The sequence below is a fragment of the Taudactylus pleione genome, unplaced genomic scaffold (genome assembly GCF_031769625.1).
Source record: "Taudactylus pleione unplaced genomic scaffold, aTauple2 ptg000134l, whole genome shotgun sequence".
Classification (NCBI taxonomy): domain Eukaryota; kingdom Metazoa; phylum Chordata; class Amphibia; order Anura; family Myobatrachidae; genus Taudactylus; species Taudactylus pleione.
The window spans coordinates 8,073,627-8,096,910 of record NW_028284536.1 but is presented as its reverse complement, the minus strand read 5'-3'; the positions used below and the strand labels follow the sequence as shown (position 1 = coordinate 8,096,910).

Genomic DNA, 23,284 nt, shown 5'->3' with positions numbered 1-23,284 from the left:
TGGCCCCCAGCAAACTACTGCCATCTTACTGCCCCCTCATCATACTGCCACCTCATCATACTGCCCCCATCAAACTACTCCCATCATACGCCCCCCCATCATACTGCCCCCTCATCATACTGCCCCCCATCAAACTACTCCCATCATACTGCCCCTTTATCATACGGCCCCCCCTTCATACTGCCGTATCATATTGCACCCCAACAAACTACTGCCATCATACTGCCCACTCATCATATTGCCCCCCCATCATACTGCCCTCCAACAAACTTCTGCCATCATACTGCCCACTCATCATATTGCCCCCCCATCATACTGCCCTCCATACTGCCCCCCAACAAACTACTGCCATCATACTGCCTCATCTTATTCCCCCCCATCATACTGCCCCCCATCATACTGCCCCCCATCATACTGCCCCCTCATCATACTGCCCCCCATCATACTGCCCACCCATCAAACTACTCCCATCATACTGCCCTCCATCATACTGCCCCCATCATACTTCCCCCAACAAACTACTGCCATCATACTGCCCCCCTATCTTACTGCCCCCCTATCTTACTGCCCCCCTATCTTACTGCCCCCACCATGCTGCCATGCAGTTTGTTTTTGCGGAGTGGCAGTATCAATAATATGCAAATGCTCTTAGTCGGCCACTTTCACTACCCACAGACAGTGCAAATTCGCCCGTGGTTCCAAACACTCCAACACCATTGCGACCTCCATCCACACTTACACCAGTCTATGGCAGACGCACACCTGTGACACTGCCATAACACGCCTTCGACACTACCATAACACACCTGTGACACTACCATAACACCCCTGTGATACTTTCCTAACACACATGTGACGCTGCCATAACACCCCTGTGACACTCCCATAAGACGCCTGTGACACTGCCATAACATATAACATGCCTGTGACACTCCTGTAACACTCCTGTGACACTGCCATAACACGCCTGTGACACTGCCATAACACGCCTGTGACACTGCCATAACACGCCTGTGACACTTCCATAACACGCCTGTGACACTTCCATAACACGGCTGTGACACTTCCATAACACGCCTGTGACACTGGCATAACACGCCTGTGATACTGCCATAACACGCCTGTGACATTTCCATAACACGCCTGTGACACTGCCATAACACGCCTGTGACACTTTCCTAACACACCTGTGACACTGCCATAACACGCCTGTGACACTGCCATAACACGCCTGTGACACTGCCATAACACGCCTGTGACACTGCCATAACACGCCTTTGACACTGCCATAACACGCCTGTGACACTGCCATAACACGCCTGTGACACTGCCATAACTTGCCTGTGACACTCCCTGTAACACGCCTGTGACACTGCCATAACGCGCCTTCGACACTACCATAACACCCCTGTGACACTTTCCTAACACACATGTGACGCTGCCATAACACCCCTGTGACACTCCCATAAGACGCCTGTGACACTGCCATAACATATAACATGCCTGTGACAGTCCTGTAACACTCCTGTGACACTGCCATAACACGCCTGTGACACTTCCATAACACGCCTGTGACACTTCCATAACACGGCTGTGACACTTCCATAACACGGCTGTGACACTTCCATAACACGCCTGTGACACTGGTATAACACGCCTGTGACACTGCCATAACACGCCTGTGACACTGCCATAACACGCCTGTGACATTTCCATAACACGCCTGTGACACTGCCATAACACGCCTTTGACACTTTCCTAACACGCCTGTGACACTGCCATAACACGCCTGTGACACTGGCATAACACGCCTGTGATACTGCCATAACACGCCTGTGATACTGCCATAACACGCCTGTGACATTTCCATAACACGCCTGTGACACTGCCATAACACGCCTGTGACACTTTCCTAACACACCTGTGACACTGCCATAACACGCCTGTGACACTGCCATAACACGCCTGTGACACTGCCATAACACGCCTGTGACACTGCAATAACATGCCTGTGACACTTTCCTAACACACCTGTGACACTGCCATAACACGCCTGTGACACTGCCATAACACGCCTGTGACACTGCCATAACACGCCTGTGACACTGCCATAACTTGCCTGTGACACTCTCCCTGTAACACGCCTGTGACACTGCCATAACACGCCTGTGACACTTCCATAACACGCCTGTGACATTGACATAACACACCTGCGACACTACCAATACACGCCTGCGACACTGCCATAACACGCCTGTGATATTGCCATAACACGCCTGCGACACTGCCATAACACACCTGCGACGCTGCCATAACACGCCTGCGACACTGCCATAACACGCCTGCGACACTGCCATAACACGCCTGCGACGCTGCCATAACACGCCTGCGACGCTGCCATAACACGCCTGCGACACTTTCATAACACGCCTGCGACACTGCCATAACACGCCTGCGACACTGCCATAACACGCCTGTGACACTACCATAACACACCTGTGACACTACCATAACACCCCTGTGATACTTTCCTAACACACATGTGACGCTGCCATAACACCCCTGTGACACTCCCATAAGACGCCTGTGACACTGCCATAACATATAACATGCCTGTGACACTCCTGTAACACTCCTGTGACACTGCCATAACACGCCTGTGACACTGCCATAACACGCCTGTGACACTTCCATAACACGCCTGTGACACTTCCATAACACGGCTGTGACACTTCCATAACACGCCTGTGACACTGGCATAACACGCCTGTGATACTGCCATAACACGCCTGTGACATTTCCATAACACGCCTGTGACACTGCCATAACACGCCTGTGACACTTTCCTAACACACCTGTGACACTGCCATAACACGCCTGTGACACTGCCATAACACGCCTGTGACACTGCCATAACACGCCTTTGACACTGCCATAACACGCCTGTGACACTGCCATAACACGCCTGTGACACTGCCATAACTTGCCTGTGACACTCCCTGTAACACGCCTGTGACACTGCCATAACGCGCCTTCGACACTACCATAACACCCCTGTGACACTTTCCTAACACACATGTGACGCTGCCATAACACCCCTGTGACACTCCCATAAGACGCCTGTGACACTGCCATAACATATAACATGCCTGTGACAGTCCTGTAACACTCCTGTGACACTGCCATAACACGCCTGTGACACTTCCATAACACGCCTGTGACACTTCCATAACACGGCTGTGACACTTCCATAACACGCCTGTCACACTGGCATAACACGCCTGTGACACTGCCATAACACGCCTGTGACACTGCCATAACACGCCTGTGACATTTCCATAACACGCCTGTGACACTGCCATAACACGCCTGTGACACTTTCCTAACACGCCTGTGACACTGCCATAACACGCCTGTGACACTGGCATAACACGCCTGTGATACTGCCATAACACGCCTGTGATACTGCCATAACACGCCTGTGACATTTCCATAACACGCCTGTGACACTGCCATAACACGCCTGTGACACTGCCATAACACGCCTGTGACACTTTCCTAACACGCCTGTGACACTGCCATAACACGCCTGTGACACTGGCATAACACGCCTGTGATACTGCCATAACACGCCTGTGATACTGCCATAACACGCCTGTGACATTTCCATAACACGCCTGTGACACTGCCATAACACGCCTGTGACACTTTCCTAACACACCTGTGACACTGCCATAACACGCCTGTGACACTGCCATAACACGCCTGTGACACTGCCATAACACGCCTGTGACACTGCAATAACATGCCTGTGACACTTTCCTAACACACCTGTGACACTGCCATAACACGCCTGTGACACTGCCATAACACGCCTGTGACACTGCCATAACACGCCTGTGACACTGCCATAACTTGCCTGTGACACTCTCCCTGTAACACGCCTGTGACACTGCCATAACACGCCTGTGACACTTCCATAACACGCCTGTGACATTGACATAACACACCTGCGACACTACCAATACACGCCTGCGACACTGCCATAACACGCCTGTGATATTGCCATAACACGCCTGCGACACTGCCATAACACACCTGCGACGCTGCCATAACACGCCTGCGACACTGCCATAACACGCCTGCGACACTGCCATAACACGCCTGCGACGCTGCCATAACACGCCTGCGACGCTGCCATAACACGCCTGCGACACTTTCATAACACGCCTGCGACACTGCCATAACACGCCTGCGACACTGCCATAACACGCCTGTGACACTCTCCGTATCACACACTTCAGGCCAGTTCCCAGACACTGCCCAGGAACGTTCCTGCCTTTGCAAGCCCTAATGCCGGTGCTTTTGTACGAGGTATGTAACAGCGGACTCCGCGTAGACTCGGGGAACACGTGCGCCATTAGTGTTTTCAGGACTTTTTGCGCATGTGCAGTAACAAATAATCGCTCAACTGAGTAAATGTCGGCATTGCATCCAGGCCTGAGCCAGTACGCCATCAGCGCTGGTGGGTGAGGACAGCATCTAGCCAGGGAATTGCCGGCTCTGCTGATGACGTAACCTGTGTATTACTCCCCAGTGCCGCGGTGGACATGTCGGAACCGGCTGATCCCAGCTTCTGTCCTGTGGACGCCGCCGTCCTGCACCAGCAGGTGTCGGTTCGGGTAAGAGAGCGACACATAGTGTCATCATTTCTATCGTGATAACTAAGCGACATGAGATGCTGGCGTGAGGGTTGGAGTACGTCTTTAACATTGAGGCCGCCATGTCCCCCCCCCTTCTTCTTTTCCAGGCCCTGGTGACCTTCCACGACGTGGCGGCCTGTTTCTCCGCCGAGGAGTGGGGGGTGTTGGAGGACTGGCAGAAGGAGCTGTACAGGAATGTGATGCGGGAGATCCACGCGGCGCTGCTGGCGATGGGTGAGAGGCTTATGTGCCGGCCGGCCGGGGTCACGCTGAACAGCAAACGACGGACCATAAGACTCAGACACCATGGTAGCTGGCTACAAAATCAGGGCCGGTTGCGGCAATTCAGTACGGGGCAAGTGACGGGTCACAGAGGGTAACTGAAGTCATCGTACGAACTGTAGCTGCGGCTGAGGATAGAGAATCGCGAGCTGCGCGGACACATGACCGCGCCGTCACAAAAGGGTCTCAGACCATGGACCTCTGAGAAGGAGCACCCCATCTATTACACACACTGGGGGCAGACGTTCTTATGGCCGGGCTGGGTACGGGATGCCGGCGGGCAGAATCCTGACGCCAGCATCCTGACAGGGTTAGGATACCGACAGGTGTCGGTAAGTACTCTAACCCTACCCCCTCTCCTTGCCCCTAACCCACCTACCCCGCTGCCTATACCTAACCCCCCCTGTGCCTAACCCTCACCCTAAACCCACGACTTGCCATCGGGATGCTGGAGGTCGGGATGATGGTGCCGGGAATCTGACCGGTGTCGGGATTCCGGCGCTGGCATTATGATCACCGGCATCCCGACAGGCGGTGTTATTACTACATCCTCATAGGGCCTAATAGCTGCTGGTTCCTAGTACATTAATGGGCCCCAATAAAGTAGTTGTTTTCGGTGTAAGTAGGCGACAGGTTCAGCTAAATAGGGGCATAGCCTTAGCGGGGCTCATTAGGGTTAGACGTACATTGTGAATTAAGAGAAAATATACTGCGCTCTGATATTACTGTTGAGACAAGAAACACAACCGCGTATTCTGTCAATAAATCAATTTAATTCCCTAAAAAACACAGTGAAATATGGTACCATGTATACACATAAAAAAGGAGAACACTGTATAGGACTCCACTATACAGAATTGCACAAGGAGAGGAAACAAATAGAGGAGTTGATCAGGCTCCAATAATAAGTCTCCACTAACACCTCTGGGAAAGGATAATACCAAAATGACTGGAGAGCCTAATAGGGGCTCTAGCATATAGAGATAACACTAAAACTTGTTAGGTAAGTCTCCCTATTAGTAATGGGACTTTATTGTGCGCCCATCACAGTAAAAGACCAATCAATTGTTGTAGCAAAGTCCCGAGTAGTTTAGTCAGCTTTAGCTGTAAGACTGGCAACAATCGGACACTGTATAGCAAAATGAAAGTCCTGATAGTAATCAGTTCACTACACAGCATCAGCTGCAACAATGTGAACAAACAATAACAAAGTCAATAGTGTACCTGAGAATGAGGCAACACAGGGCCTGATTCAGACCCACTCGCGAGCGGCTGTCCGGGAACTCCGTCGTGCGCGAGACGCGACGAGCGAAGGACTTTCCTTCGCTCGTAGTGTCTGATCAAAGGGGGCGTGCTGTCAATGTTGATTGACAGCACGCCCCCTTTGGTGGGCGTGCCTGCCAGACGGAGGCGTTCCCAAGGGAACGCCTACCGTCAGAAGCCGGCCCCACTGACATCACTAGTGATGTCAGTGGGAGTGATTTTGGCTCTGATAGAGCCAAAATCACTCCGGGCCTTGCGGTTGAGAATCTCAACCGCAGGCTTTTGCTCGCAGTGGCGATGGTCGCGATGGTCAAGACCATCGCGACCATCATCCTGCATGCTTGTATATGCTGTGGGTGGTGACCCACAGCTATACGAGCGTCCAGGAGGACGCTCCATATTAATGGAAGTGGGCCCTGATTCAGAGCGAGCGCTCTGGTCAGAGCGTCCGGCTCTGAATCAGGGCCACAGTCTCTAATCATGAGACTAGTAGTCCTTATATGGCTCAAAGTCGGGAGCCAGCAGCTGATACAGTGGTAGTATAGCGGGGCACTATTCCTCTCTGGCCGGTATAAACCTCTGTCTGAAATCCACGTGTGATGAAAAACGCTCAACCTCAGAGCGAGCAGTGGAAGCTGTTTAGCGGAGACTCCGGCTAGCGGTGAAAGGAAGTGGCCTCCCGTCTAATTAGCCCAGCAGTGGGAACTGATAGCAGAGCCACCAGCTAATATGAGGGATGATACCTTCCGTCTCTCCTGTTTGAAGGGAGCAATCGACGCTGTAAATAAAGATGTAAGCTGGCGGTGCGTAGATGTATCTCCCGTCTGTTAAAGCCAGCAAGAGAAGCTGATAGTAGAGCCGCTGGTTTGCGGTAAAGGATGATACCTCTTATCCAAGCCAAGCAGTAGTCAGCGGCAGACAAAGGCCCTCATTCAGCTCTGAATGAGGGCCGTCCTCCATAAAAATGGAGCGTCCTCCTGGACGCTCGTATAGCTGTGGGTCACCACCCACAGCCTATACGAGCGTGCAGGTTGATGGTCGCGATGGTCTTGACCATCGCCACTGCGAGCCGGAGCCTGCGGTTGAGTTTCTCAACCGCAAGGCCCGGAGTGATTTTGGCTCTATCAGAGCCAAAATCACTCCCACTTACATCACTAGTGATGTCAGTGGGGCCGGCTTCTGACGGTAGGCGTTCCCTTGGGAACGCCCCCGTCTGGGAGGCACGCCCCCGGCACGCCCACCAAAGGGGGCGTGCTGTCAATCGACATCGACAGCACGCCCCCTTTGATCAGACACAACGAGCGAAGGAAAGTCCTTCGCTCGTCGCGTCTGGCGCATGCGCACGACGGAGCTCCCTCCGTTGTGCGCATGCTCAGTGCACACCATCGACCCACTTGCGAGCGGACAGCCGCTCGTGAGTGGGTCTGAATCAGGCCCAAAGTTCTTAAATATTAGAATAGGGAGAAGTTCCAATAATGTGAGTGAAGAGAGCACAGCAACGCGTTTCGGATACTCCTGTATCCTTTTTCAAGCTGAAATGCTCTCCTATGTTTCATTAATCATATATATAGTATCCAGATGGAGATCATTGGATAATAGGGTAGTTGTTTTTAACCCATAATGATTTGTCTTAGTCAGACCTATAATGATGTTTCAACTCGTGTATATATACAAAACAAAAAATATATAAAAACATATATCTTTAACAATATCAGGAACTAATTCAATAAATATTCTAATAAATTCTACTTGTATTCCATTATCAATGAATTATCAAGTAATGAAAGGGAACAAAAAATCATTATATATGCATCGCATGTGTATATTTATATTTCTACTTCAGGGTCCATAGGGTATCCACAGGATACCTTGGGGTATAGGTGTATAGTTGTGACTTCAGTCATCGGGCACCATAGAGTTAAGCTTTCAGCCTTCCAGGATGTACTAGGGTCCCCCTCCTATACCCCGCCCCCGAGCCAAGGCACCTCAGTTTAGTTTAGTGCCCGGCCGGAGTCGGGTGCACCTGTTGGAGTGGGGGCTAGAAGAGCCCCTGAAGCTTTTCTGCATGCAGCTGTGGCTGCACATCTGGATGTACAGCATGGACCGTCAGTCCTGACGTCCATGCTGTCTTCCCTACACCCCGCCGGTACCAGAACGCCGGTACCGATCCGGGGATGCTGGTGAGCATCTGGGGTCACAGCTAGCGGTGACCCCAGATGTTCCGGACCATGGCCGGATTCAAGGGGGACAGCAAGGTAATCAGTGGGGTCCCGCGGTGGGTCCCCGCTGTTACATGGTCCAGAGTCCCCAGGCAGGGGGCTCCCTGGGGACTGGCTGCAGCGTGGAGCCAGGTACTGAACCTGCGCTTTCCACTACCCCCTGGGACAGCGGACCGCAGCAGAGCGGTAGCGCTGCGGTGTCCCAGGGGTTAAATGCATGCCAGGGGAGCGCGCCTTCCCTGTCTCACAGCCGGCGCCTCCCCCGCTGCACACAGCCCTCTCTGCACTCTGCCGACTGGTCCTGTAGCAGCGCTCCTCCCCCAGGCCAGCCTCCTCTCTGCTCCTCGGTGGCCATCTTCCTGAACGCATGGTGAACGCTGCTGGAAGCCTGGACGGAAGCATCGTGGTCTGGGTCCTCCCGCATACCTCTCCTCTGCTGTGGTCAGGTCTGTGTATGCAGCGCTGTGTCCTACCAGACTCTGTGTCTGTGTAGTTGATTTATCAGCGCTGGTTAGTGCAGGAATTGAGTTTCTTTGCATTGTATGTGACTGTGCTAGCGCTGCTGCCTGTATCTTCTATTCTGACTGTCAGCTTTATTACTGTCCCTGTTCTTTCTGCTAAAGCCCTTGCGGTGCGGTGCTGCAGGGTGGTCTCTCGCCTTTTTAAAAACAATTGGTGAGAGGGGTCACATACTTTGTACCATCATGTCTGAAAGTGACTTTCCTCTCCGCCTACAGTGTACTACGTGTAAAGTATCTTTAGCGGAGGGTGAGGGTAGCGCGGAGGGCCTCTGCCGGCAGTGTTTGTCAATGGCGCGGCCTATTACGGTTACAGCACCGGTACAGGAGCCGCCCTGGGCTTGTTTCGGTCAGGCGCTTACAACCTTAGTGGGCCAGTTAGCTCCGCAGCCCGCGTTTACGCAGATGGGTTTGTCCCAGCAATCAGTGGTGTCGTCACCCATGCAGGGTTTCCCAAGACAATTGGTGGTACCCCGCAGTCTCCCTATTTCCCCTCTCCCGGTTTCTCAGGAGCCGGCGTGGGTTAACTCCCTGACGAGTTCTGTACAGCACTTGGATGTATTGCAAGGGGAGTCTGTGATGCGGCCTCATAAACGGCCGGTGGCGTCTCTGTCCGCTCCTTATGAGGATGACGAAGGGACGTCTGATGATGGGGAGATTCTGGATCCTTACGATCAGGAACCTCTCCATACTAAGGACGCAGACGCTAGGTCCAAGGTGTATATTCCTGGACTTATTCGGGCGGTCCGCACAGCCTTGGTGATTGAGGACGAAGTTCCCCCAGCGGCTAAATCCAAGTATGCCTTTTTTAAGGATGTGAAGGGTGACGCCACAGTCTTTCCTCTTTCGGGTCAGTTGGTGGACCATTTAGAGGAGGCGTGGAAACAGCCTGGCAAGCGATACCAGCCGCAGAGGCGCCTGGCAGTGGCTTATCCGTTCGCGGATAATTATTTTGCTAAGTGGGAATCCCCTCCACAGGTGGATTCTCATGTGACACGTCTTGTCCGTAGTGCCACATTACCAATGCCATCCATGTCCTCCCTTAAGGATGCTGCGGACCGCAAGGTGGAGATCTGCCTGAAGTCCGCTTATTCCCTTGCGGGGGGGGGGGCAGCGCGGCCGGCTATGGCCATTTGCTGGGTTGCCAGAGCTATGGAGCGCTGGGCGGATTCGTTGGAGGCGTCCTTCAATTCTGACTGTCCGGCTGAACAGACAGAGTTGATTGGTAATCTCCGTGATTCGGCCACTTATATCAACGAGGCGGCCTTAGACATTAGTACCCTGGTGTCTCGAATTTCTTCAGCAGCGGTGGCTGCTCGTCGCACCTTGTGGTTGCGATCCTGGAAGGCGGACGCAGATTCCAAAAAGGGTTTGGAGGCGTTGCCCTTTAACGGAGAAGTTCTCTTCGGTCCAGATCTGGACAAGATTGTGGCCACGCTGGCGGCAGCCAAATCGGCATGTCTCCCGTCTGCCGCTGTTCCTTCTGGTTCAGGACCATCGTCCTTTTGGTCTTATAGGGCCCAGGACAGGCCCAAACCACAGTCTTTTCCCCGACAGGCTGGTCCCAAGAAATCGGCCAAGCCCCGGAAGCAGGCATGGAGTACCAGACGTCCGGCCCCTAAGCCAGATGACAAGCCTGCGGCCTGACGGTCCGGGCCTCCCTTTGGGGGATTCCAAAGTGGGAGGCCGCCTGCTGCAGTTCGCCCGGTGTTGATCGGTCACCACGACAGACACTTCGGTTCTCGAGGTGGTCTCCCACGGGTACGCCCTATCTTTCCGGCACAGACCCCCGGCTCGATTTTTCACCACGGGTCTACCATCAGACCGGTACAAGGCCACGGAGCTGCGGAAGGTCTTGCACACTATGCTCCAGGCTGGAGTTATAGTGCCTGTTCCATTCTCCCAGAGGGGCCAGGGTTTCTATTCCAATCTCTTTTTGGTGCAGAAACCCAATGGGTCGTATCGTCCGATTTTCAACCTCAAAGCTCTCAACAAGTCTTTGCGGGTGCCGAAGTTTCGGATGGAGACCCTACGGTCCATCATTCTGGCGCTGGAACCTGGGGACTACATGGTGTCATTGGACATACAGGACGCTTACCTGCATGTCCCTATTCTTTTGCGCCATCAACAGTTCCTCAGGTTTGCAATCCGCAGTGACCACTTTCAGTTTCGGGCATTGCCTTTTGGCCTGGCGACAGCACCGCGTGTGTTCACCAAGGTGATGGCGGTCATGGCGGCTTCTCTGCGGCTGCAGGGAGTCCGCATGTTGCCGTACTTGGACGACCTTTTATTAGTGGCAGGATCTCCGGAGCTCCTTCTGCGCCACTTGGACCTGACCATTGCGCTACTGCAACGGCACGGCTGGTTAATAAACTGGCAGAAGTCCACTCTGGACTCGGGACAGCAAAGGATCTTTGTGATGGGGGAAAAGATCTCTGCTTTACAGTCGAGGGTGCGCAGTTGTCTGCACAGCCGCCGGGTGTCTCTACACTCGGCGATGAGGTTACTGGGCTCCATGGTGTCGGTGTTCGACATGGTGGAATATGCCCAGTTTCACTCCAGACCTCTGCAGCACCTGATCCTGTCCAAGTGGAACGGGCTGCCTCAGTCTCTAAAGTCCCAGACGATAGTGCTCACCCCAGAGGTTCGCCTGTCCGTTGCCTGGTGGTTGTAGACGACCCATCTGAGCAAGGGATGTTCGCTCTGGGTACCAAATTGGGTCCTGTTGACGACGGACGCCAGTCTTCGGGGCTGGGGAGCAGTTTCGGGTCCACACTTGTTCCAGGGCAGGTGGACTCCGACAGAAGCGGAGCTTCCAATAAATATCTTGGAACTCTGTGCGGTCTTCAATGCCCTCCAGCAGGCACATCGGGTTCTCCAGGGTCGCCCAGTGCAGGTCCAGTCGGACAACGCTACAACCGTGGCCTACATAGACCGGCAAGGAGGAACCCGAAGTCGGGCAGCTCTCGTAGAGGTGTCTCGGATCCTGGTATGGGCGGAGCGCAATCTTCCGGCCATATCAGCTGTCTTCATCCCGGGAGTGCTAAATTGGGAGGCGGACTTTCTCAGTCACCAGGACGTTCATCCGGGGGAATGGTCCCTGCACCCGGACGTTTTTCAACTGCTGGTGGACAAGTGGGGTCTTCCAGAGATCGACCTCATGGTGTCCCGGCACAACAACAAGTTGCCGGTGTACGGGTCTCGCACAAGAGACGAAGAGGCGTCTCTGGTGGATGCTCTGTCCGTCCGGTGGATGTTCCGGTTCGCTTACCTGTTTCCTCCGGTTTCCCTTCTTCCACGGGTAATCCGGAAATTCAAACAGGAAGGAGGGATGCTCCTGTTGATAGCTCCCGCGTGGCCCAGACGGCACTGGTTCTCAGACCTTCAGGGTCTGTCCATGGATAGTCCTCTGCGGTTGCCGCTACGACCGGACCTTCTGTCGCAGGGTCCTTGTCTTCACTCGGACCTGACTCGGCTGTTCATGGGAACAGGGCAGTGCTCCGCACTCGGCCTGAATTTCTTCCCAAAGTTGTTTCCCAGTTTCATGTTAACGAGGAAATAGTTGTTCCGGCCTTTAACTCACCTGGCCTTTCAGTGAGTGAGGCCACTTTGGATGTTGTGCGGTCCTTAAGGACTTATGTTGACCGCACTTCTTCATTTAGGAAGTCGGACGCCTTGTTTGTCCTCTATGGCTTCCGTAAAAAGGGTTGGCCTGCTTCAAAGCAAACTTTGGCAGCCTGGATCCGTATGGCTATTTCTGAAGTTTATCTTCATGAAGGTCTGCCGGTTCCTCCTACTTTGAAGGCTCATTCCACTAGGTATGTGGGTCCTTCGTGGGCAGCTCGACGTGGTGCCTCTGCAGTCCAGATCTGCAAGGCTGCTACTTGGTCCTCTGTCCATACCTTCGTGAGGTATTACAGGTTTGACACCTTCGCCTCTCAGGATGCTTCCTTCGGGCGGCGGATTCTCCTTTCAGCACAGGAGCATCCCCACCCTTAAAGGATACTGCTTTGGGACATCCCCAAGGTATCCTGTGGATACCCTATGGACCCTGAAGTAGAAAATATGAGATCTGGTAAGAACTTACCTTTGTTATCTCTATTTCTACGAAGTCCATAGGGTTCCACAGGACTCCCGCCCTGTCGCACCTGTGCTGCAGATGGGCTTTGTTCTGGTCACCGGTTTTTCCGTCTCCCTCTGGTGAGAATGTGATTCTTGTGTGTATCCAGATCTTCTTTCTCTCTCTTCCTTCTCCTCCTCCGGCCTATGGCTTGGTAACTAACTGAGTTGCCTTGGCTCGGGGGCGGGGTATAGGAGGGGGACCCTAGTGCATCCTGGGAGGCTGAAAGCTTAACTCTATGGTGCCCGATGACTGACGTCACACCTATACACCTATACCCCAAGGTATCCTGTGGAACCCTATGGACTTCGTAGAAATAGAGATAACAAAGGTAAGTTCTTACCATATCTCATATTTTATCACAGCATAATAAATATACGCATGTGCACATGCGTGCATAAACCCCTATTCAAAAGTTGTAAGCCTACTGTCTCAACAGAAAACATGACAGAGCTAAGTGGACCAAAAGGACAAATATATTATCGACAACTAAATCTTAATAATAATACATTGTGAATTGACGAAGATAGACGTAGTAGAGTGAGGACGTGACGTAGGACAGTGAGGGCGTGGTGTAATAGAGTGATGGCGTGGCATCGTACAGTGAGGGTGTGGCGTAGGACAGTGAGAGCATGATGTAATAGAGTGAGGGCGTGGAATAGGACAGTGAGGGCGTGGCGTAGTACAATGAGGGTGTGGCGTAGGACAGTGAGGGTGGCGTAGGACAGTGAGGGTGTGGCGTAGGACAGTGAGGGTGTGGTGTAAAAGAGAGGGCGTGGTGTAATAGAGTGAGGGCGTGGCATAGTAAAGTGGGGGTGTGGCGTAGTACGGTGCAGGCGTGGCGTAGGACAGTGAGAGCATGACGTAATAGACTGAGGGCGTGGCATAGGACAGTGAGTGTATGGCGTGGGACAGTGAGGGCGTGGCATAGGACAGTGAGGGTGTGGCGTAGTACAATGAGGGTGTGGCGTAGGACAGTGAGGGCGTGGTGTAATAGAGTTAGGGCGTGACATAGTACAGTAGGGGTGTGGCGTAGTACGGTGCAGGCGTGGCGTAGGACAGTGAGAGAATGACGTAATACAGTGAGGGCGTGGCGTAGTACAGTGAGGGCCCTTCACTATCTCTATGCTATCACTACACTATCTCTATACTATCACTACACTATCTCTGTTATCACTACACTATCTCTATGTTAACACTACACTATCGCTATACTATCTCTATGTTATCACTACACAGTCTCTATGCTATCACTACACTATCTCTATGTTATCACTACACTATCTCTATGCTATCACCACACTATCTCTATGTTATCACTACACTATCTCTATGCTATCACTACACTATGCTATCACTACACTATCTCTATGCTATCACTACACTATCTCTATGTTATCACTACACTATCTCTATGCTATCACTACACTATCTCTATGCTATCACTACACTATCTCTATGCTATCACTACACTATCTCTGTTATCTCTACACTATCTCTATGTTATCACTACACTATCTCTATGTTATCACTACACTATATCTATGCTATCACTACTCTATCTCTATGTTATCACTACACTATCTCTATGTTATCACTACACTATCTCTATGCTATCACTACACTATCACTACACTATCTCTGTTATCACTACACTATCTCTATGTTATCACTACACTATCTCTATGCTATCACTACACTATCTCTATGTTATCACTACACTATCTCTATGTTATCACTACTCTATCTCTATATTATCACTACTCTATCTCTATGTTATCACTACACTATCTCTATGTTATCACTACACTATCTCTATGTTATCTCTACACTATCTCTATGCTATCACTACACTATCTCTGTTATCACTACTATATCTCTGTTATCTCTACACTATCTCTATGCTATCACTACACTATCTCTATGTTATCACTACTCTATCTATGTTATCACTACACTATCTCTATGTTATCACTACTCTATCTCTATGTTATCTCTACACTATCTCTATGCTATCACTACTCTATCTCTATGTTATCCATACACTATCTCTATGCTATCACTACACTATCTCTATGCTATCACTACACTATCTCTATGCTATCAATACACTCTCTATGCTATCACTACACTATCTCTGTTATCACTACACTATCTCTATGTTATCACTACTCTATCTCTGTTATCACTACACTATCTCTCTGTTATCACTACTCTATCTCTATGCTATCACTACTCTATCTCTATGTTATCACTACACTATCTCTCTGTTATCACTACACTATCTCTCTGTTATCACTACACTATCTATGCTATCACTACACTATCTCTATGCTATCACTACACTGTCTCTATGCTATCACTACACTATCTCTATGTTATCACTACACTATCTATGCTATCACTACACTATCTCTATGCTATCACTACACTGTCTCTATGCTATCACTACACTATCTCTATGTTATCACTATTCTATCTCTATGTTATCACTACACTATCTCTATGCTATCACTACACTAACTCTATGCTATCACTACACTATCTCTATGCTATCACTACACTATCTCTATGCTATCACTACACTATCTCTATGTTATCACTACACTATCTCTATGCTATCACTACACTATCTCTATGTTATCACTACACTATCTCTGTGCTATCACTACACTATCTCTATGCTATCACTACACTATCTATGTTATCACTAAACTATCTCTATGCTATCACTACTCTATCTCTATGTTATCACTACACTATCTCTATGCTATCACTACACTATCTCTATGCTATCACTACACTATCTCTATGCTATCACTACTCTATCTCTGTGTTATCACTACACTATCTCTATGCTATTACTACACTATCTCTATGCTATCACTAGACTACCTCTATGCTATCACTACACTATCTCTATGTTATCACTACACTATCTATATTATCACTACACTATCTCTATGTTATCACTACACTATCTCTGTGTTATCACTACACTATCTCTGTGCTATCACTACACTATCTCTATGTTATTACTACATTATCTCTATGCTATCACTACACTATCTCTATGCTATCACTACACTATCTCTATGTTATCACTACACTATCTATGCTATCACTACACTATCTCTATGCTATCACTACACTGTCTCTATGCTATCACTACACTATCTCTATGTTATCACTATTCTATCTCTATGCTATCACTACACTATCTCTATGTTATCACTACACTATCTATGCTATCACTACACTATCTCTATGCTATCACTACACTGTCTCTATGCTATCACTACACTATCTCTATGTTATCACTATTCTATCTCTATGTTATCACTACACTATCTCTATGCTATCACTACACTAACTCTATGCTATCACTACACTATCTCTATGCTATCACTACACTATCTATGCTATCACTACACTATCTCTATGCTATCACTACACTATCTCTATGTTATCACTACACTATCTCTATGCTATCACTACTCTATCTCTATGTTATCACTACACTATCTCTATGCTATCACTACACTATCTCAATGCTATCACTACACTATCTCTATGCTATCACTACACTATCTCTATGCTATCACTACACTATCTATGCTATCACTACACTATCTCTATGCTATCACTACACTATCTCTATGTTATCACTACACTATCTCTATGCTATCACTACTCTATCTCTATGTTATCACTACACTAACTCTATGCTATCACTACACTATCTCTATGCTATCACTACACTATCTATGCTATCACTACACTATCTCTATGTTATCACTACACTATCTCTATGCTATCACTACACTATCTATGCTATCACTACACTATCTCTATGCTATCACTACACTATCTCTATGTTATCACTACTCTATCTCTGTTATCACTACACTATCTCTATGCTATCACTACACTACCTCTATGCTATCACTACACTATCTCTATGCTATCACTACACTATCTCTATGTTATCACTATTCTATCTCTATGCTATCACTACACTATCTCTATGTTATCACTACACTATCTCTGTGCTATCACTACACTATCTCTATGCTATCACTACACTATCTCTATGTTATCACTATTCTATCTCTATGCTATCACTACACTATCTCTATGCTATCACTACACTATCTCTATGCTATCACTACACTATCTCTATGTTATCACTACACTATCTCTATGCTATCACTACACTATCTCTATGTTATCACTACACTATCTCTGTGCTATCACTACACTATCTCTATGCTATCACTACACTATCTATGTTATCACTAAACTATCTCTATGCTATCACTACTCTATCTCTATGTTATCACTACACTATCTCTATGCTATCACTACACTATCTCTATGCTATCACTACACTATCTCTATGCTATCACTACTCTATCTCTGTGTTATCACTACACTATCTCTATGCTATTACTACACTATCTCTATGCTATCACTAGACTACCTCTATGCTATCACTACACTATCTCTATGCTATCACTACATTATCTCTATGTTATCACTACACTATCTCTATGCTATCACTATACTATCTCTATGCTATCACTACACTATCTCTATGCTGTCACTACACTATCTCTATGCTGTCACTACACTATCTCTATGCTGTCACTACACTATCTCTATGCTGTCACTACACTATCTCTATGTTATCACTATACTATCTCTGTTATCACTACACTATCTCTATGCTATCACTACACTATCTCTATGCTGTCACTACACTATCTCTAAGTTATCACTACACTATCTCTATGCTGTCACTACACTATCTCTATGTTATCACTACACTATCTCTGTGCTATCACTACACTATCTCTGTGCTATCACTACACTATCTCTATGCTATCACTACACTATCTCTATGTTATCACTACACTATCTCTATGTTATCACTACACTATCTCTGTGCTATCACTACACTATCTCTATGCTATCACTACACTATCTCTATGTTATCACTACACTATCTCTATGTTATCACTACACTATCTCTATGCTATCACTACACTATCTCTATGTTATCACTTCTCTATCTATGCTATCACTACACTATCTCTATGTTATCACTACACTATCTCTATGTTATCACTATACTATCTCTATGTTATCACTACACTATCTCTATGCTATCACTACATTATCTCTATTATCACTACACTATCTCTATGTTATCACTACACTATCTCTATGTTATCACTACACTATCTCTATGTTATCACTACACTATCTCTATGCTATCACTACACTATCTCTATGCTATCACTACACTATGTCTATGTTATCACTACACTATGTCTATGTTATCACTACACTATCTCTATGTTATCACTACTCTATCTCTATGCTATCACTACACTATGTCTATGTTATCACTTCACTATCTCTATGTTATCACTACACTATCTCTATGCTATCACTACACTATCTCTATGCTATCACTACACTATCTCTATGTTATCACTACACTATCTCTATGCTATCACTACACTATATCTATGCTATCACTACACTATCTCTATGTTATCACTACTCTATCTATGCTATCACTACACTATCTCTATGTTATCACTACACTATCTCTATGCTATCACTACACTATCTCTATGCTATCACTACACTATCTCTATGCTATCACTACACTATCTCTATGTTATCACTACACTATCTCTATGCTATCACTACACTATCTCTATGCTATCACTACACTATCTCTATGTTATCACTACTCTATCTATGCTATCACTACACTATCTCTATGTTATCACTACTCTATCTATGCTATCACTACACTATCTCTATGTTATCACTACACTATCTCTATGCTATCACTACACTATCTCTATGTTATCACTACACTATCTCTATGTTATCACTACACTATCTCTATGTTATCACTATACTATCTCTATGTTATCACTACACTATCTCTATGCTATCACTACATTATCTCTATTATCACTACACTATCTCTATGTTATCACTACACTATCTCTATGCTATCACTACACTATCTCTATGCTATCACTACACTATCTCTATGTTATCACTACATTATCTCTATGCTATCACTACACTATCTCTATGTTATCACTACTCTATCTATGCTATCACTACACTATCTCTATGCTATCACTACACTATCTCTATGCTATCACTACACTATCTCTATGTTATCTCTACACTATCTCTATGTTATCACTACACTATCTCTATGTTATCACTACACTATCTCTATGTTATCACTACACTATCTCTATGCTATCACTACACTATCTCTATGTTATCACTACTCTATCTATGCTATCACTACACTATCTATGTTATCACTACTCTATCTCTGTTATCACTACACTATCTCGATGCTATCACTACACTATCTCTATGCTATCACTACACTATCTCTATGTTATCACTAGACTATCTCTATGCTATCACTACACTATCTCTATGTTATCACTACACTATCTCTATGTTATCACTACACTATCTCTATGCTATCACTACACTATCTCTATGCTATCACTACACTATCTCCATGTTATCACTACACTATCTCTATGCTATCACTACACTATCTCTATGCTGTCACTACACTATCTCTATGCTATCACTACACTATCTCTGTTATCTCTACACTATCTCTATGCTATCACTTCACTTTCTACTTCAGGGTCCATAGGGGGTCCACAGGGTTGACCTTGGGGATATAGCTGGATCAGGATCCATGGGCACCACACAGTTAAGCTTTTAGCTCCCAGGATGCACTTGGGTCCTCCTCTATACCCCGCCCCCGAGCCACAGGCACCTCAGTGTTAGCTGGTGCCCGGCCGGAGTCGGTCACCGCGCAGGGGGGCTGCAGGAGCAGCCCCCAGAAGCTTTTTATTTTATTTTTTTTAGTTTCTCTTTTTACTACAGACGGCAGCGAAGGGCTGTCTGTACAGACGCCCACGCTGCCGCTCTGATCCCCGACTGGCGCCGCGACGCCAGTACTGATCTGGGGATCGCGGCGGGAGGACAGAGTCCGTACTAGCCGGACTCTGTCTACCTCCCAGGACTGCTGCCCGAGTCGCCGGGGATTCAGGTAAGCCGCGCGTCGCTGGCTAGCGGCGGCGCGCGGAATACCTTAAATGCAGTCCTTTAGCCTCCGGTCCTGGGGACAGACCGGAGGCTGCTGGCAGTGGCGGCGGGCCCCCCCATAACCCGTGGGACCACTAGACCACCAGGGATAACCGGCAAGCGGGAAGCCAGCATCCCTGGGGTTATGGCCAGCCAGGGGAGGAAGCCTTCCCTGTTCAGCGGCTCCTCCCCTCAGCTCAGCGCGCTTTTCAGCCTGCATGTCTAGCGTCCCTGAGCTGCAGTTCACTCGGCCACTCCTCCTCTGAGGTCTCTGGCGGCCATTTTTTTCTACATGTGGCAGCGCAGATCCCTCAGGGAGCACGCGGACCGGTCCCCCTGTGTACCTCTCCCCTGTTAGGACGGCGTACACAGCACTATAGCCCTCCCAGACACTGAATCTGGGCGGTTGAGTGTAGTGTAAAGATGCAGTGAGTATATCTTCCTGCATGGTATGTGACTTTTGCTAGTGCTGCTGTCTGTATTTTTCTCTTATTACTGTCAGCTTATATCTATCTCTTTCCTTCTTCCTTAGCCCTACAGGTGTGGAGGAGGGGCTTTTCTACTAACCTCACATATATAAATCAAGTATTTGTGAGGTCTGTCACATACAGTTGTGTGCTACACAGTGCCATTTTCAGGACTGTTGTTCAGCACACAGGGAAGTGCAGTTCTTTTTTCCTCTATTGCCATATATATTTTGTCTGTACATTATATTTGGTTATGTCTGAGGGTGAAGTTGAGCACTCCGGGACTCCAGTGTTGTTTTCCTGCAGGCGCTGCTCTGCGGGATCACATAGGGAAGAGGCATCTCTTGATGGCCTTGATGAGCGGTGTCAGTTGACTCCTGGTCAATCCAGACCCCCTATGACACAGGAGCCACCATGGGCTATGTTTTCACAGGTGCTGATGTCTCTGGCGGACCGCCTTGCGGCTCCGTCTGCTGTCCCTACGAGGACTCTGTCCCAGCCTACCATTTCCCATTACCAGTGTACCCCACAATTATTGCAGAGTTCCTCTGGGTCACAGACTGTGGACCCTTATTCAGGGTTGCCTATCTATTTTCAGGCCACTCCTTCTACACAACAGTCTGTGGTGCCTTTCCAGGCCAATGTGGCAGCTCCTCCACCATGGGTGGACGTGCTCTCCAGTTCAGTCCAGAGTCTGGCAGCTGCATCTTCGACTTTTCAGTCGATGCTGCACAATGACAGGTCTGCAGGGGCGTCTAAGCGTGCATGAGGGTGATGTCCAGGACGACTCCGATTCGTACACCTCGGCTCAGGAGTTGGAATCTCGGTCGTCTATTAATGTACGAGCTCTGGTTAGGGCGGTGTGTGCCATTCTCCTAATAGAGGATGAGGCACCTGATCCTAAGTAGAAATTCCCTAGGTGACTTCGGCGGTATTCCCCCTATCTGATCAATTAACGGATCATATGGCGGTGGCTTGGCAGACACCCAGTAAGAGATTTGTGCCTCAAAAGAGGTTGGCTTCCAATTATCCATTCCCGGAGGCGCATTGTAGGAAGTGGGTAGCTCCACCGGCGGTGGATTCCCATGTCACACGCCTTATTAAGAGTGCTACGCTGCCAATACCGTCAGTTTCCTCGTTAAAGGATCCCACGGGCAGAAAGGTTGAGGCTTGCCTTAAGTCTATTTATTCCCTCTCGGGAGCAATTGCTCGCCCGTCCATGGCCATTTCCTGGTGGCTAAGGCCATTAGGGTTGGGCCAATGCCTTAGGGGACACTTTTCCTGAGGATACTCAGGAAGTCCAGAGGGCATTAGTAGGACAGATGAGTGATGCGGCTTCTTATATTGGAGAAGCTTCCTTGGACGCTAGTCTGCTAACCTCTAGGGGGTCGGCTGCGGCTGTGCATGCCCGCCGCTCCTTATGGCTGAGGTCCTGGAGAGCAGACGCTGATTCAAACAAGGGCCTGGAGGCCTTACCTTTTAATGGGGAATTACTTTTTGGTCCAGACTTTGATAGGATCGTGGATAGACTGGCTAGGTCCAAGAAACAAGCTTAGAGTGCCAGGCGTCCCTCTTCCAAACAGGAAGATAAGCCTTCCGCCTGATGGGACGGGCCTCCCTCTGGGGGATCCCAGAGGGGAGGCCGACTTCTTCATTTCGCCCAGAGCTGGTTCAATACCACCACCGATGCCTGGGTGCGAGAAGTGGTCTCCCAGGGGTACGCCCTGTCTTTTCGGCGCAGACCGCCTCACTAGTTTTTCTGCACGAGTCCTTCTCAGGACATAGCCAAGGCTATGCTGATCAGGGAAGCTATAGACTCCTTGCTGACTGCAGGGGTCATTGTACCTGTTCCACAATCTCAGCATGGGATGGGGTACTATTCTGCTGTTTCTGGTACAGAAACCCAATGGCTCCCATCGACCCGTTCTAAATTTAAAGTCTTTGAACAGGTTTCTCAGGATTCCCAGGTTCAGAATGGAAACCTTGTGTTCCATAATTCTGGCTATGGAACCAGGGGATTACATGGTCTCCCTGGATATCCAGGACGCTTACCTCCATGTGCCGATAGCAACGTCACATCAGAGGTGTCTGCGGTTCGCTCTGTTGCACCGTCACTACCAGTTCCGGGCTCTCCACAGCGCCGAGGGTGTTCACCAAGGTGATGGCAGTTATGGCTGCCCACCTTCGGAACCAGGGGGTACGGTTGTTAGCGTATCTGGACGACCTCCTATTGCTGGTAAGCTCTCCGGAGGTTCTGCTGCAACATCTCCAACTGACGGTGGCTTGTCTGCAGATGCACGGGTGGTTAATAAATTGGAGGAAGTCATCCCTGATCCCATCTCAGCAGATGGTCCATCTGGGGGCCCTCTTAGACTCTCATCAGCAGCGGATCTTTCTAACTCTAGAAAAGGTATCTTCCCTACAGTTGCGGATACGCAGTTGCCTGGATTGTGCCAGTCTTTCGGTACACTCGGCAATGAGAGTGCTGGGTTCCAGGGTGTCGGCATTCGACATGGTGGAATTTGCCCAGTTTCACTCCAGGCCTCTGCAGAGG

The 23,284-nt window shown here is 48.8% G+C and overlaps 1 protein-coding gene across 1 annotated transcript in view; it reads left to right on the top strand.

Annotated features, from left to right (window-relative positions):
- LOC148523428 (zinc finger protein 777-like) overlaps nucleotides 1–23,284 on the top strand; it is a 90,622-nt gene that overhangs the window by 1,505 nt on the left and 65,833 nt on the right. The window contains exons 2-3 of the mRNA XM_088473307.1: nucleotides 4,598–4,682; nucleotides 4,811–4,937. Of these exons, the coding sequence (XP_088329433.1) occupies nucleotides 4,611–4,682; nucleotides 4,811–4,937 (199 nt within the window). The 5' untranslated portion in view covers nucleotides 4,598–4,610. The remainder of the gene's footprint in view (nucleotides 1–4,597; nucleotides 4,683–4,810; nucleotides 4,938–23,284) is intronic.